The sequence below is a fragment of the Castanea sativa genome, chromosome 9 (assembly GCF_040712315.1).
Source record: "Castanea sativa cultivar Marrone di Chiusa Pesio chromosome 9, ASM4071231v1".
Lineage (NCBI taxonomy): Eukaryota > Viridiplantae > Streptophyta > Magnoliopsida > Fagales > Fagaceae > Castanea > Castanea sativa.
This window is the reverse complement of record NC_134021.1, coordinates 22949374-22964226: the sequence shown is the minus strand read 5'-3', so window position 1 is coordinate 22964226 and position 14853 is coordinate 22949374. Positions and strand designations below refer to the sequence as shown.

At 35.9% G+C, this 14853-nt stretch overlaps 1 protein-coding gene across 2 annotated transcripts; it reads right to left on the bottom strand.

Annotated features, from left to right (window-relative positions):
• Nucleotides 1–1635: 1635 nt before the first annotated feature.
• Nucleotides 1636–12440, bottom strand: LOC142609657 (uncharacterized). Of its 2 annotated transcripts, none has more exons than XM_075781304.1 (14): nt 11911–12440; nt 9563–9636; nt 9314–9470; nt 8952–9040; nt 8028–8181; nt 7746–7948; nt 7260–7465; nt 7075–7173; nt 6501–6622; nt 4789–4890; nt 4239–4348; nt 3986–4073; nt 3293–3489; nt 1636–2023 (listed from the first exon to the last, which is right to left on the bottom strand). In XM_075781304.1, exons 1-14 carry the CDS (start codon nt 12013–12015, stop codon nt 1807–1809), a joined length of 1923 nt encoding a protein of 640 aa, XP_075637419.1. In that variant the 5' UTR covers nt 12016–12440; the 3' UTR covers nt 1636–1806. The 2 variants fall into 2 exon arrangements, with proteins under 2 accessions (XP_075637419.1, XP_075637420.1); XM_075781305.1 differs by having other exon boundaries at nt 9332–9470; nt 11911–12439.
• Nucleotides 12441–14853: the final 2413 nt, after the last annotated feature.

Sequence of the window (14853 nt, the reverse complement as noted above, 5' to 3'; positions counted from 1 at the left end):
TATAAATAAAGTTGTATGGTATCAGAACCCTGTGTTATGAAATACAACTTTCATTTCCTTTCTTCATTTTGTTTTGTCTCAATTTTCTTTCTTTTTTGGTTTTCATTGCCTGTGTACCCTTTCTTTCATTTTGATAAAAACTCACAACTCCTTTCTAATACAACCATTTTCATCAGCATCAAGAACCCTGAGGGCAGTGACCATCCAATCGATAGAAATGAGATCATAATGAACACCACATTGCATTGGATGCCCATCAAGCTGTGATGTGTGCCAAGTACTATCTAGTCACATGCATAGTTACAAGAATAAAGAATGAAGTAAATAAGAAAGGTTTCATTAATTTTCACAAAAAGAAAGCGGTTAGCCACCTCTCTAACATTTTTGGTGCCTTGGAAATTCATTTGGTGAACTACACAATGGGAGATAACTCTGTATCCCTTACACTCTTTGGTATGAATTGATCCATGATACCTACAGTTTAATCTACGAGGCTTTTTGACTAAAGATCACATACCTCGGAAATGGCTGAGCCAAGTTCAAGTTCTTTTACAACCCCGCTGGGGTGACATACCCACAAACTTATCCCAATTATCACATGATATGTATCACAAACTACATGTACAGCATGCCCAAAAATGAGGCGTCCTTAAGCACCTGAAATCCAGGTAAATGGCATAAACTAAACACTGGCCAAAATAGGCATTGCATGGTTTGACACTGTTATTGGATGTATCCCCCCCCCCCCCCCCCCCCCCCCGCGGGCGGGCAGTAGGCACACTCATGCACAGGGGCTCTCTTTGTCAGTGCCCACATCCTTACTAAGATTTTCACATAGTGATGGATGGCCAAGGTCTTTTTTTTTTTTCTTCTTTAATTCTAGAGGGGATTGGGTTTGTGGTAGAGATCGAATGCATAACAGAAAAGGAATTTAACAATTGGTTATACGTATTCAGACATAGCCTTCATACTTCAAACACTCCAATAAGTCGTCAACATTTGTCCCAACTGCAACGCTTTTTTGGTTAGGACTCAAGTACCAACAGCAATGAAAAATTGTGCTTGGAGTCGCAGGCATATTGACTAGGAACAAGAAAATAAACTTAAGATAACATCATTCTCTTGAATAATCTTAATTAAAAGGGGGAAAAGTATTCTAATCCTTCCAGGTTTCATCACCACTACCACCTTGGAACTTTATAAATTATCCTTGCTGGACTGAACTGTTTTTTCTTTATTTGATGAGTAAACCTTGCTGGACTGAATTGTTGTGAACTGGGATAATTAAAAGATATATTAGTCAATTCAAGGTGACTAGCCTCCTAAACTCAAAGGGAGAATAGATTTTTTTGGTTAATTTTCTGCTTGCCTCTTATTTCTCACACTAACATTTAAATACATATTGGACTGATCTAATCCTATCCACGAGAGTCCTATCATCAGATAGTCCCTATCCTAATCCACAACTTAAATTCAAATAACAACTAATACTTGAGGCATTATCATTGTCTCAGCTTCACTATATGCTACAGCTGCATCTTTTTGGTTCCACGTGTACATGGGACATAACATGAACACAGCCAATTTGTGAGGCAAATTTCACTTGGCCAAAATGGAAAAATATTTTTAAAAGAATGAGATAATAAAAGACTTTTATAAAAGCATTAGCCAAGAAATATAACTCATAAAGATTATACAAAATCAAAATGCAAAAAGATCGGAACAATCTGGGTTTGAGGATCAAATCAATCAGCAACAATTTGTAAAAATAGGATTGCTGTATCTTTGGATCATGAAAGCAGAATGTCATATAGGAGAAAGAGAAGCTGTATAAGAACCATTGTCGTATTTCAACCCTTTTAATAAACCTGAGCACAAGGATGGAGTAACAATGGCTTCTGGTATACCAAAAGCAAAGCTACTTTCTTGCAAGCCTTCGCCTGCTGCAGCTTGAGAATCAGATTTGTCACAAGTTGCTCCGAGGGCTACATTCAAGCCAACTGAGGTAGGCTCTGTTATAAAACTGAAAAACCACCCAAAACTAGTAAGTACTAAATAACAGTAATCATCATCCAGTAATTTCAAAACATGACAATTGCTATTAATGCACATGAACCTCTATTTAATTTGTAAAATAAACTTCAGGAGCTAGCACAGTCTATCAGCGTGGTGTGACAGTTGCAAAACAATGATGACTCAGATTCAGGACAATTTGGGTGCAACTGGGTGTAGTAAGCCTAGGAAGACATTTTTGGGGGAAAAATACTCCACTTCAAAATCAAGTGATACTCATAAATAAGTTAATTCATGCAACAACTGGGTGAAGCCTAATGGCTTAGCATGAATTCTGAGGTGGCACCAACACAAAGAGGGAAGGAGGGCAGCAGTCAGAGAGTGTGTGTGTGTGTGTGTGTGTGAGAGAGAGAGAGAGAGAGAGAGAGAGAGAGGCAAGACTTTTGAGAATAGTATAGGATACGTATAAAAATTAAATTAAATATTTTATATATATCTTTTGGGGCAGGCAAAATCCATTCCCACATGGGACAGGGCGAAGCTGGTCAGGTCAATGTGGGGCAAAGGCATTTTGACATCTCTATGAATTCACCTCCCAAAAAAGAAAGGAAAAAAAAAAAAACCCGCTTCTATCATTTTTTGCATCAATACCTTCCCACACTTCCAGCAAATCAACTGAACCATCCATCATCATAACAAAGTAATTGAACCACTTAAATACTTGATAGGCTCTCAACCTACCTTGTCCAATTTTGCTAATTTAAGAGTGGCAGCACTTTCTAGCTGTTCCAACTACAATTGAAGACTAGAACTGCTAATTTTAGCTTAAAATGTGACAGTGGACCAGTGGTAATGTCACTCTCTTTTAATTGAATAAGTAGCGTATTTAGCAGTTACTAGTGTAGCAATATTACAGTAACGATTACATCTTATGCTTGCTCAATTAACATATGAGAAGAATTATACTTAAATGAGCAATTTACAATAAAAAGAAAGTCGCCGTGCTTTTTTCAGCCATAATCTCTTTTAAAAAGGCAGATAATGGCCCAAGCATTTTAGCTTTAAAACCACAAACAAGTTTTGCCCTTGGTAGCATTAATTTTATTTGTCCAGATTAGCCTCCAAAGACAGACAATTATCAGATCAGCTGGGCTTCGCTACAGAGCCAATCCCCCAAAACCAAAGCAATTTTATAGGAAATGATAGCTCAAGAACAACTCAAGAATTTCAATCATGTGAGAGCTAGTATGACTTTACAAAAGATAATTTTTTATGATACCTTGCCTCAAAGCTTCTGCCTTCAGAACCCATAACTGCACATACACTGCATATAATCCATGGCGGAAGATATGCATCCTTAATTTCAATGGTATAGCAGAGACCAGCAGATGAACCTTGCACGCACTCACCATCTTTAGTGGAACCTTTGGGAGGAGCAGCAACATGATCTGCTCTTTTCAACTCCATGCATCTAACCTGGAAGAAGAAGAAGAAGAAGATACAAAGAAAGAGAGATTTATACAAGAAATTACAATAATGTGTTTCACAGCAATGAGCAATAACAACAAATATTGATTGACTCAAAATAACAAGTGTTGATACATTGTAGAAAATTACAAGGAATGGATGATTCAAGTCAAACAAAAAACCTTCTCTAAAGCACCATAGAAGGTAAAACCACTTAGCAACAAGTTACTAGCAATATATAATAAAGGCAGCAATGCAGGTGTTTGACAACAAATAATATTTGCAAGAGCAATGATCTTTTCAAGCATTATGCTCCAACCAAAAAAAGACTCTTAATGAAATAAAACTGATGATTTAAGGCAACTACCAGATATGCTGACTCATGAGTCTAGCAAAGAGAATAACGCAATATTTGGTGGTTTGAGCATGTTCTGAACACTAATAAGACCTATGATATGTGAAACTCTCTTGTTTGAGGAAGCCTAGTATATATATACACACACACCTCTGGAGCAGAAAGAGCAGCATTCTGAAATGGCACAGGTGAACACAATAAAGGAACATCCATAGCAGTCAAGGAGGTCAAGAAAGATCTGGAGACAACCACAAGAAAAAAAAGAGTGAGATCTGCAACAGGATAACCGATAATGGAGAGTAGAAGTGAGAGTTCAATCCATTTACACTGATCAATGTAGTATCTGAAAACTCAAGTTACTAACAAAGTTGTCTTTTAGAAACTTAATTAACTTCATACGTACCTATAATTTAACAAAAAATCATACAAACCATGTACATTCTTATTGCCACTGAAAACCAGCAAAGACTGTGAGCTATTATCGATGTCAGACAAGGAACTCAGGCGCCGAGTCTGCATTGCATTTTATCAGAAAGCCCAATAAGTTAAAATGCACAAAAAGCAACATCAAAAGTAGTTGGGCAAGACCCAAGTACACAACTACTCATACAGAATACTTCCCCAATGATAAGACAGACCAAATTCTTCCAAACAAACAAGAAGTTCAGAGGGGTTGGCATGCATGATCACCATGCTCCAACCAAATCTTTGCCAAAAGGTTGCCCTTTTGGTTTTATTTACAAGCCAAAAACTGTCATACATCAAATGGTCATTAAGTCCAACAGTGACCATTGCAAAACTAGGATAGACTTCTTAGCAGAAAAATGAAGTGACTAGTCTCAACTACCAGTATTCAACATGTTGCAGGGAAAGTTATCTAATGGTCCACCCCAAGCATGAATGCAGGAAAGCCAAATGAGAAAAGGACAGAATTAATAAGCATCAATATAAACCTGGCCCAAATTATGCTTCTCGATCTCTGAGAGCTCAACCAGATCTTCAGTAGTTACTTGCTCTACTTTGGAGTGGCAAAGAGGCATAGAGAAACAAACATCCTAAAAAACATTAATTGCAGTCAAAATAAGATGTCAGACATCATTGGACAAATAGGACTTTACAGAAGGAATACTATGCATGTGACAACATGTAGAAGTCAACAAAAACAATCTTTGACGACTACAGTTCAGCAGTACATAATTTACACTAACTGTAGAGGTCTACAAATTCCTGGAACAAAATTGACTATTGTGACAAGCACAAGTGTGCAATCATATTCTGTCACGGGAATCTTATCAAGAGTGAATATCAGGTTACAATGCTGAAAAAATCCAGATTAAATATAATTCTGTCAGTGTGGGTTGTTAACTCAGTGTTATTAAAATGAACCAAATATACCTTAATCAATCCAAGAAAAATTTGAAGTAGCAACAAGACATACTGAGATAAATATAAGTGTACTGTCACTGTCAGCATTAGCCTTTCAGTGCAGGCATCAGCACCATTTCTACCTCTTGATACTGTAACTTAGATTATGGTCAACCTGTGACTGTCATCTTCTCATATTATCTGATATAAAGACTTGAAGACACTAAATTAGTCTTGATTTTCTGACATGTTTAAAGAGTCCAACAGCACAATTAAGTAACATTCAAACAGAATTCAGTTTCGGGTTTTATTGAATTAATCATATTACTAGATAGAAATCAGATCTTTGCTTATATCATAAAGGATTCAATCCCATTCATAGGGCCAAAAATATGATAAAACAAAACAAAAGGTCCAATCCTCTGGCAGTCCAGAACATATTAATAAATTTTATGGCTTTATAAGAGGAATTAAAGCACTATTAACAACCAAATTGAACAAAACCTCGTCAGTATTTTCAATATACACTCCAGTTAACCTGAAAATCACAACCCAACTAGAGCTTTCTTTTAGTAACCACAACATGAGGTAAAGTTGAGTTATAAGATCCTTGTTCAACTATACGGGTTGAACTTGGGCAAGGCTTCTACCCAACTCCCCATTCAGTCCCAAATAGCATCTCAAGGCACAATCCAATTCCAGTGGCTATGAAGCTATGATGCTACCTAACTTAGGGAATAACAGCACACCAGTGACCAAAACTATATAACACTAGAGTTAGTCATAAGCAAGCCACCAGAACCAGAAATCTCCAGTGTTTCTTCATGCAATCAGCCCATCATAAGCCAAATAATAAGGTGGTTATAATACAATGGCACCACCACTATTTTATTTTCCCAAGCAAGAAAGTTTTTCAATTCAGAGATCTGAGGAAATGTGAAGGCCAACAAATCCTTGAGTTATCCACTTTAACCACTACTTAAGTTAATCTTAAATGCAAACAAGGCAACATAACCAAACAAAGCTTGATTTGTTCCAAGTACAATGGGGAAAATAGAGTCAAAGATTATCAAATTAACATTTTGATTATAAAAATTAAATTATCACTTTCACATAAGAAATGCCTAACATGTTCTATCAAAAGAAAAACTATTTTTAGCCACAAACTAACAGTATATAAATAAAATAGAACACTTATAATGATCAAAGTAACAAAATAATAAAGACAAAATATTTGTATGGTTAAAAACAAGTGCAAGCTCTGGACAAAAAGATTAAAAAGTAAAGGGGTACATCTTACATGCTCTCTTAACATTGACCTCAAACCTCTCGTTGACCGGGAGATATAAGCGTTGCACGAGCGCTTGTTCCTCCCCGAGCTATCACCACCATTGAACATCACCACAAAATGCGACGTACACACTAGAAAGTTTTCCACCCCAAAAAAAAAAAAAAAAAAAAAAATCAGCATGTCATTGTAGAATTTCAAACTAAAATGAGAGTTCAATGGTTAAAGAAACAGGCAAGAGCATAAGACTCCATAAAGTTGTCTAGGCAAGCCTCATAAACGAATAAAAACACATAGATTTTCCTCAACATAGTTATATTTTTGGGCAAATCTAAAACAATTCTCCTGAAACAACTACAAGAACAAGAATGTAGTGAATCTTAAGAAAATAACAAGGTCCCCTCATCCCTGATTGTCGCAACTCACAAATATCATTAAGGCATAACATAATAATTTAAATTCTAAAGGTATTGTGTGTGCCTTATGATGCTAGCATAAGCTATGTTTCAAATGTAGTAATGTACTCCATGAATAAATACTACAAAAGGCGTTGATAAACAGTACTAGTGTGAAAAAAGGTGATTACCATAAAATAGATTACAAACATTATTCCGAAGCATGTAGTAGAGACTCCGAAAAGAGTCCTCCCATGCAAGCTGTCGTTTTCTTAAGAAATCCATTTCCACTGCATAAATGAGAAAAGCTGTTATAGAGCATCAGGGCAAGGGGGGAAGACTTATCCCTATAGGCAAGCAAATTTATTCGGCATACCTCCCTCTGCTGCTGATGAAATCAACACTGATATGAGAGAAGATGGTAAGGTAGATTGAGGGTAAACCCATGAATGCATAACTTTAGAACTTAAAACATGTGAAGTGGATGTGGGAACCGAGCTATGACTGTTGTTTTGATCCTCAGAATGACCAAATTGGAATGTGAACTGAGGCATGGTACCAGAGATTATTGACCTATGAATCCTTATTATTGGGAAACAAGATAAAGTTAGTCAACCAACTAGAATAACCAGCTTTATATAACTCATACTATCAAAATGGACAAACAATAAGCAACCTAAACAACTAATACCCAGAGGTCATGGCATGAGCACCCACGTATGTATACAAGTCTACTAAGAAATAGCAGTAGATCTCCTAACCAAAGGGATTTCCAAATCCCATGGAATGGTGTCATGTCCAAGCACTGGCAACAAAAAAACTCTTAAGAATGTGACAATCTTTGATATACCAGTACACTCACCGATTCACTGGGGAAGAGGACACCATTCGCACACAAGTTTTCAGAGTAAAATCTAGAGGAGCCTTTCGGCCAGGTAAATGGCACTCTGAGCAGAAATTGCCAGAATAAGTTGATGTAGGATCCCCAGGTCTTTCAGAAGAATCAAAATGTGAACCAGAAATGGCAGGGGGGTCAAGGGCAGCCAGACCCTTTAATGCTTTATCCTATGAAAAAAAGTGGTGACTTAATCTTAACAATTCTTAGCTTAAATAATCTGAAAAGAAAACTGCAGAGAATATATACCATATCAATCGTTGCCAAGCCAGATGATTTATCACTGACTGATGAAATCTCGTTCACACTACGAAATGTACTTTGACTACACTTTCCAATTGATTGAAAGACTTGCGCCACACCATCTTTGGCATCTTCAGAAGAAGTGACAGAACTTTCTCTACTGCAGGAGATAACAATGTAAAATCAAAAGAAAATGAGGACTTGTTGATTAACTAAAAAGGAGCAATGAGGGCCCTGATCAGATTATTAATCAGGTATACTCTCTGTTTGATATCTTGTACTCTAACATCCACAGTGAGGGCCATAATTGCATGAGGTGGAGGTTGACTCAAGATGATAAATTTGATGTTTGCCCATATTATGAGGTTTTGATAAATTTGATGTTTGCCCATACTCTCTGTTTGATATCTTGTACTCTAACATCCACAGTGAGGGCCATAATGCCCATATTATGATGCACTCAATGCAGTGTTTCCCTAGAAAAGTATTTGGTGGGTAAAGGCTCCAAAAAGGGTGGCTTTCTTTGTGTGGACAGCAACTCCTAACTGGTGACAATCATATTAAAAGAGAGTACATTGGTGTTGTATGTGTAGAAGTAGAGGTGAGACAGTAGATCATTTGCTGTGGCATTTTGCCATTGCTCATGAACTGTGGACTTCTATATCTGTGTTTGGGTTTCATTGGGTAATTTCCAAGAGTGTTGTTGAACTACTTAATAGTTTAACAATTGGTTTGGTAAACATTCTTCCATTGTTTGGAATTTAAGCCTGTTATGCCTGTCATGGACCCTATGGAGGGAAAGGAATTGGTGCACATTTTGAGCCCTGGTGAGATACTTTCTACTGTAGAATTCATTGGTTTTCTTTCTTCAATAAAATTAATTAAATTGTAAAAAAACTAAAAAGGAGTAGACCATATAGAAAGGCATACCTTAAAAGTTGGCGACGTCTCTTGGCAGCCAAGGATGAAATTAGAGATATATTTTTAAGACCACCAGTTTGCTCAATTGAGTTATTTTCCTGAACAAAATAAAATAATTTTTATTTAGTATTAACCGCATGCACATTCAAAGATTTAAACTACACTAATAAGGTACTCCAGAGAAACTAAAATTAAAGAAAAGTGTTACACCGACAACATTTTCACAACAAATCCTAGGTGGTAAGTTGTTATTGGTTCTAATTTGAACCCACCACTGAAATTACTTTTTGGTTCACCAGTAACAACCTACCACTTAGGATTTGTTGTGAAAATGTTATGGACTTAGCATTTCTCAAAAGTAAATCACTTACACAAGGAAATGTATTCACCTTAGCATTTTCTTTTCCAGAAAGCATTCTAACCCTGGACTTTTTTACAGGAAATACTTCATCCATACGGGTGTCGATGTATCTTGGATTCTTTGAGATTTCAGGTTTCTTGAGCCCATTATCCACCTCATTAGTGTCACTGACAGAAACAAGTAAATTTTCAATGAATTATATAAACCCAAAAAATTAAAATTAAAAATAAAAATAAAAGGGAAGTAAGGAAAAGCATACTTTGCTGTACCAACCAAAGGGTCTGGAGATTCATCTACAAGGTCTATAACATTTGTCTGCTTCAACTGCTCCCCCTGTCATGCATTCACCAATGAACGAACCATAAGTACTTTTGTCTCTATCAAATTTGTTAGTGCTCATTAGCAGGAACAGGAGACTTCTTGAAAGCCAAATTAAAATTAAAAGCAATTGAAATTGTCTCCTGAGAGCACTAAGCTAGAAACATCAATCCCAATTCAAAAGAGAAAGAGAGAGATTAGCAAATTTTCTTCAACATAATACTTAAATAGAGCAAATTCACTGGAAATGAACACAAAAGTTCCGCATGAAAATGAAAAGGCATCCTATGCAATGATGAGGGTTACCATGGGTGACGCAGGATCTTTGAAATTCAACACTATACTAGATTTCATGATGAGATCTTGAAGGGTTCTTGAATAAGGATAAATGGTTAAGGGTTTTAGGTTAGAGAAGAATGAATCTTGATGGCTGTTTGGGTCTGAAACAGGGGATAGAACAGAGAACAAGATGAATAAAACACTAGGCAATCACACCGTCAAAGCTTAAAAATAAGCTGCTGAATTAAATTAGAATCAAAAATCACTATGAATATTATTGACTACAATAAAGCCTTTATATAGGCAATTATTAAACCCTTTCCTAGGACTAGGACTCTAAATAGGTTATCCTAGAATGACTAAGAATACTAATAACACACAAAAAATGACTTAGTAACCTCTAAACGAAATGGGAAAATGACTCAAAAGTCAAAACATAAAATAATATTCAAGGACCTTTGGTACAACCAAGGACAGCCCATTCCAGAAAATCTTGAAATTACCAAATTGCCCTTATTTCAGTAAACTTAATTAAAACTGATCCAACAGCTTTCTAACCTAAAAACCTCAATTCTAAGACTTAATAAGCACTAAAGTAACCTATTAAAGGTACCAAGGAAGTCCCACATCAAAACTAGACCACAAATCTTGAATCTTTATATATTTAATATTGTTTTTTCTTGAACTCTTCCTGGTCCGCATCAATACGCTAGGCAACAACAACAAAAACAAAGTGTTAGCCCCAAAACAATGAGGTTGGTTATAGATCTTCAACAAACTAATCAGGCTCAATTACAAGTATTCTTCTCTGTCATTCTATCCTATCCAACATCATACTTTTTGTCACCTCCTTAATTAACATGTTATTTTCTATTACTTCTAAAAACTATTGCTTTAGGTCTTCCACTAGCATTTTTTGTTTACTTGACTTAAATCGAATCACTCTTTCTCAATGGTATATTAATCACTTTCATTTACACAAGACCAAACCATCTCAAATGACCCCTCACCTTTTCATTAACAGAAGCTAACTCTATGAATAAAACATGGATTACAAGACATATACAATAATTCATATCCTATGATATGAGACATGGATTACAATTCAATTCATCCCCTGATCAGTGTGCTCTGCGTGACAGATATTATTTATAACAACCATATGAGCATGACATAACCAATCAATTATATGTTCATTTCAGTTGAACCATCGGGTAAGTGTTAGGGGTATGGTCTTTGTATGATAATGTCGATTCCACTCTTCCAGGAAGATGTCCAACTCATGGTGGACACAAGTTACAGAGGCCTATAGATTTTCCATCTCATGGTCTAGACTAACTCCAATTATGATCACAAATTTCTTTCAAACTAACAAATTTTTTGTTTAACAGAAAGTGTTAGAACAATGGTTAAATGATTAAAATTATTCTTTCCTAACAACTTAAGTTGTTGGGGCCCGGTCTCTGTGATATCCAGGTAGGTGGTCCTGAGTTTGAACCCTGCCTCCAATCTACCTCCCATTTAAAGTTAAAAATCCCACACGTTAGACCCCTCACTTATTAAGGCAGTGTTTAGACTCACACGGGAGGAAGAGTGTTAGAATAATGGTTAAACAGTTCAATGATTAAATTCATCCTTTTAACAATTGATAATTTATTAGAAAATGTAATGCACTGTTCAAAGTCAAATGTCCATGAAATCCTTGTAAACAGTTGCACAAAATTTTCCTCCAACCAACAACTGTCTCAAATCCACCTTTCAAATTTCGTTTCCTTTCTTTCATTTTCCCATCATCCAATCAAAACACAAACCAGGACAAAAACTAAAATAGATATGCCAAATTTGTCAAGCGTTATCAGATACATTTGAAATCTAGACTTATTGAACATATATCTAATCAAATCAAGAAAATTAAATAAATAAATAAAAAAGTAGTCAAATCAATGGATTCTCCAAAACCTATATAAGAAGCATGAAAATCATTCATTTTCTATAAGTTGAGCAACATACTCTGAGTTCTGATGGTGTTTTCCTTCTGAGTCCCGTGCTAGCCTTCATAGCTCCTCCTCCGCCGATTTGCAAAGAACTAGGTGCTTGTGCAGCGACCTTTGCCATTCTATCTATACTGTTCAAAACACCACCGCCACCGCCACCTCTACTCAACCACTCAACTCACCACCTTCTACAATCAATTCAAATCAATGTAAGCGATTCATAACCACCAGATTATCTTTGCCTGTGCGACGAGAAAGAAGCATCAAGGGGAAAGAGCAATGAAAATCTAGGGTTTCGAATCGATTTGTTTGCCCCAAATGTTAGAAAATAGGGCTTAGGGCAAACCCAGAGAGAGAGAGAGAGAGAGAGTTGGGTTGTGGTGTGTTGTGTTGAGTGGAGTGTGGAGGTGGAAAAAAAATGCGGTAAAGTTGAGGAATTTGGGAATTGTTTGAACGAAATTTGATTTCCCTCCTCTCTGTGATTTGACGCCGTTTGTGCTTAGCGTTAGATACCGTTTGTGTGTCAGAGAGCGTGAAATAGAAAAGAGGGAAGTCCTCTTACTGGTTGGTTGCTGCTGTTGCTCTAGCGCAACATTGGAAATTTGAAAATTTCGGAAACTTCTCGAGGGCCTCTTTGAAAAATTGTGCTTTTTTTAAGAATAATTTGTAAATATTTCTATACTTTTTTCTATAAATTTTTTTCATTTTTTTTTATAATTATAATAAGTGAGAAAGGATTCTGATTGTATAGAAAGAAAAGGAGGGAACAAGATGTCAATTGAATTGTAATATTACATACATACATATATTTTCTTAAAATTTGTTCCAGCAATAAGTTAAATTTTTTTTTTTGTGTGGAGAAATAGCAATAAGTTAAAGTTGATCATGCCCAATTAGGCTATTACAATTTGTTCCAACAATAAGTTAAAGTTGATTATGCCCAGAATTAATGTAGTTATGTTTTTTTTCCCTTATATATTTTATTAACACCTTTGAAGGCACAATTTAATAGGCATTTAATGGTCAGTTTGATTTTTTTTTTCTAAATAATATAATCATATTGTATTTTTTTTATTTTCAAGTAAAAGGTAAAAGGTTAGAATTTCATTAATTTAAAGAATGGGTGTGCAAGAGTCGAGTTGGGTTTTTTTCAACACAACCTACTATGGTGGGTTAAAAAAAATCCAACTCAATCCAACCTATCATTAAAGTCCAACCCAACCCATCAAAAGAGTCTGACCCATCCTGACCCAACCCAGGCCAACCAAACTCATGTGGATCAAGTTGGAGTCATGGGTTAGACAATTTTTTTTAATTACTATTATTGTTATTAAATTAAGTATTAAAACAACACCACTATAAATAAGAGTCAATTTATAATCAAATAATCATGAGCATAACACCAAACCAACATAAACTATGAGGAGAATTTAGGGATTGGGTTTATTATTTAGGAAGATGAGCAAAAAAGTAAATAACAAAATTGTATAATATATTTTTTAAATTTTAAATATATATTAAATATAAATGAGTTGGGTTGGATTAGACGAATTTATGAATTTTATAACCCGAATCCAACTTGACCCACTATATAAAAATAAATAAATAAAAATCATAACCCAACCCAACCTACCAACCTAGCAAGTTGAGTTGGATCTAGTCGGTTTTGGCCGGTTGACGGTACACCCCCAAATCAGATACGTGCAGCAAAAAAAACGAAAGGCAATTCCTTCATCCCAAACAGTAACATCCTCAGTGATATGAGCGAATGAGGCTAGTTGTTGTGCTACCCTATTACAAGACTTAGAACCCTAATTGAACTGAGATGATCGTATTTACAACAGCTACTTAAATGCATCTTATGCCAAGTGACTACAACCTGCTATGAAGTTGCAGAAATAACGTCCAAAAATATTATCCAAAAGGCCCATGTCAAGAGTAAACCTTATCAGCAGATAAATAGGAAACCAGGGCATCATAAAACACAGGGATCCTGTTACTCATTGATGTGATCACCAAACCACGATGATTTCTCACAAATCACAACAGCTCCAACCCCATAACATTGAAGGGTTTTTCAGAGGCTGTAAAGCCCAATTAATCTTAGGGGAAAAACTTTTTCACAAAGTATGTAATTATAATTGAAAACGTGAGTTTAACTCACTTTGCAGTTTAGAAAAACACTGTATGAAAGAAACACCGCGTTAATTAATCTTATATCTTCCTTGCAATGAAGGCTGCCAACGCACACTTAGATCTCGGGAACCACCTGGATTTTGAGTCAATGAAGTTTGCATTGAACTAACATTACTTGACTGATAATCATCCTATAACTTTAAACTTGCATCAACTAAAGCCTGAGGTTGGTGTAAAACCCCTCCATGATTGATGAACTGAATTGCGCTAAAACCATATCCGCCAGGCAATAATTGCAACAACAAAGATGTCCTTATCAAATAGAGAAATCAACAACTCAAAAAACTCCCTAAAATCTTGTTGGTTTTGACTTTTGAACTTAAGATCAACTTTCTGGATCCTATTTTCCATGTAGTCCATACGCCAAACGCAACAGCACAAGACCAAAGGGAATGCACTACAGATTCTTCACATTGATGTCATAAAAAACACAGAATCAATATGGACATGACAAACTCTTAAATTCTGCATAGTAGACAAAGTATTGCTAAAAGGTAAAAGCTCTCCAAAGAAAAAGGCAAATCTTATGAGGAATCTTAAGAGTCCATTATGTCCATATTGATTTCCACAGCTGATGATTTCTCCTAGATGATGATGGAAGAGCAGAAATCGTTCCCTTGTGAGTTGTGAGAGAGTTTCAAAAATTAAGCACTACGAACTGAAAAATCTCTAATTTAGAAGCTCCCCACATAAGCTTATCTGGTCTATTGTACTGAGAATCTGAGATAGAGGAATCTGCTAACTTTTTTTCTGCATCACACGA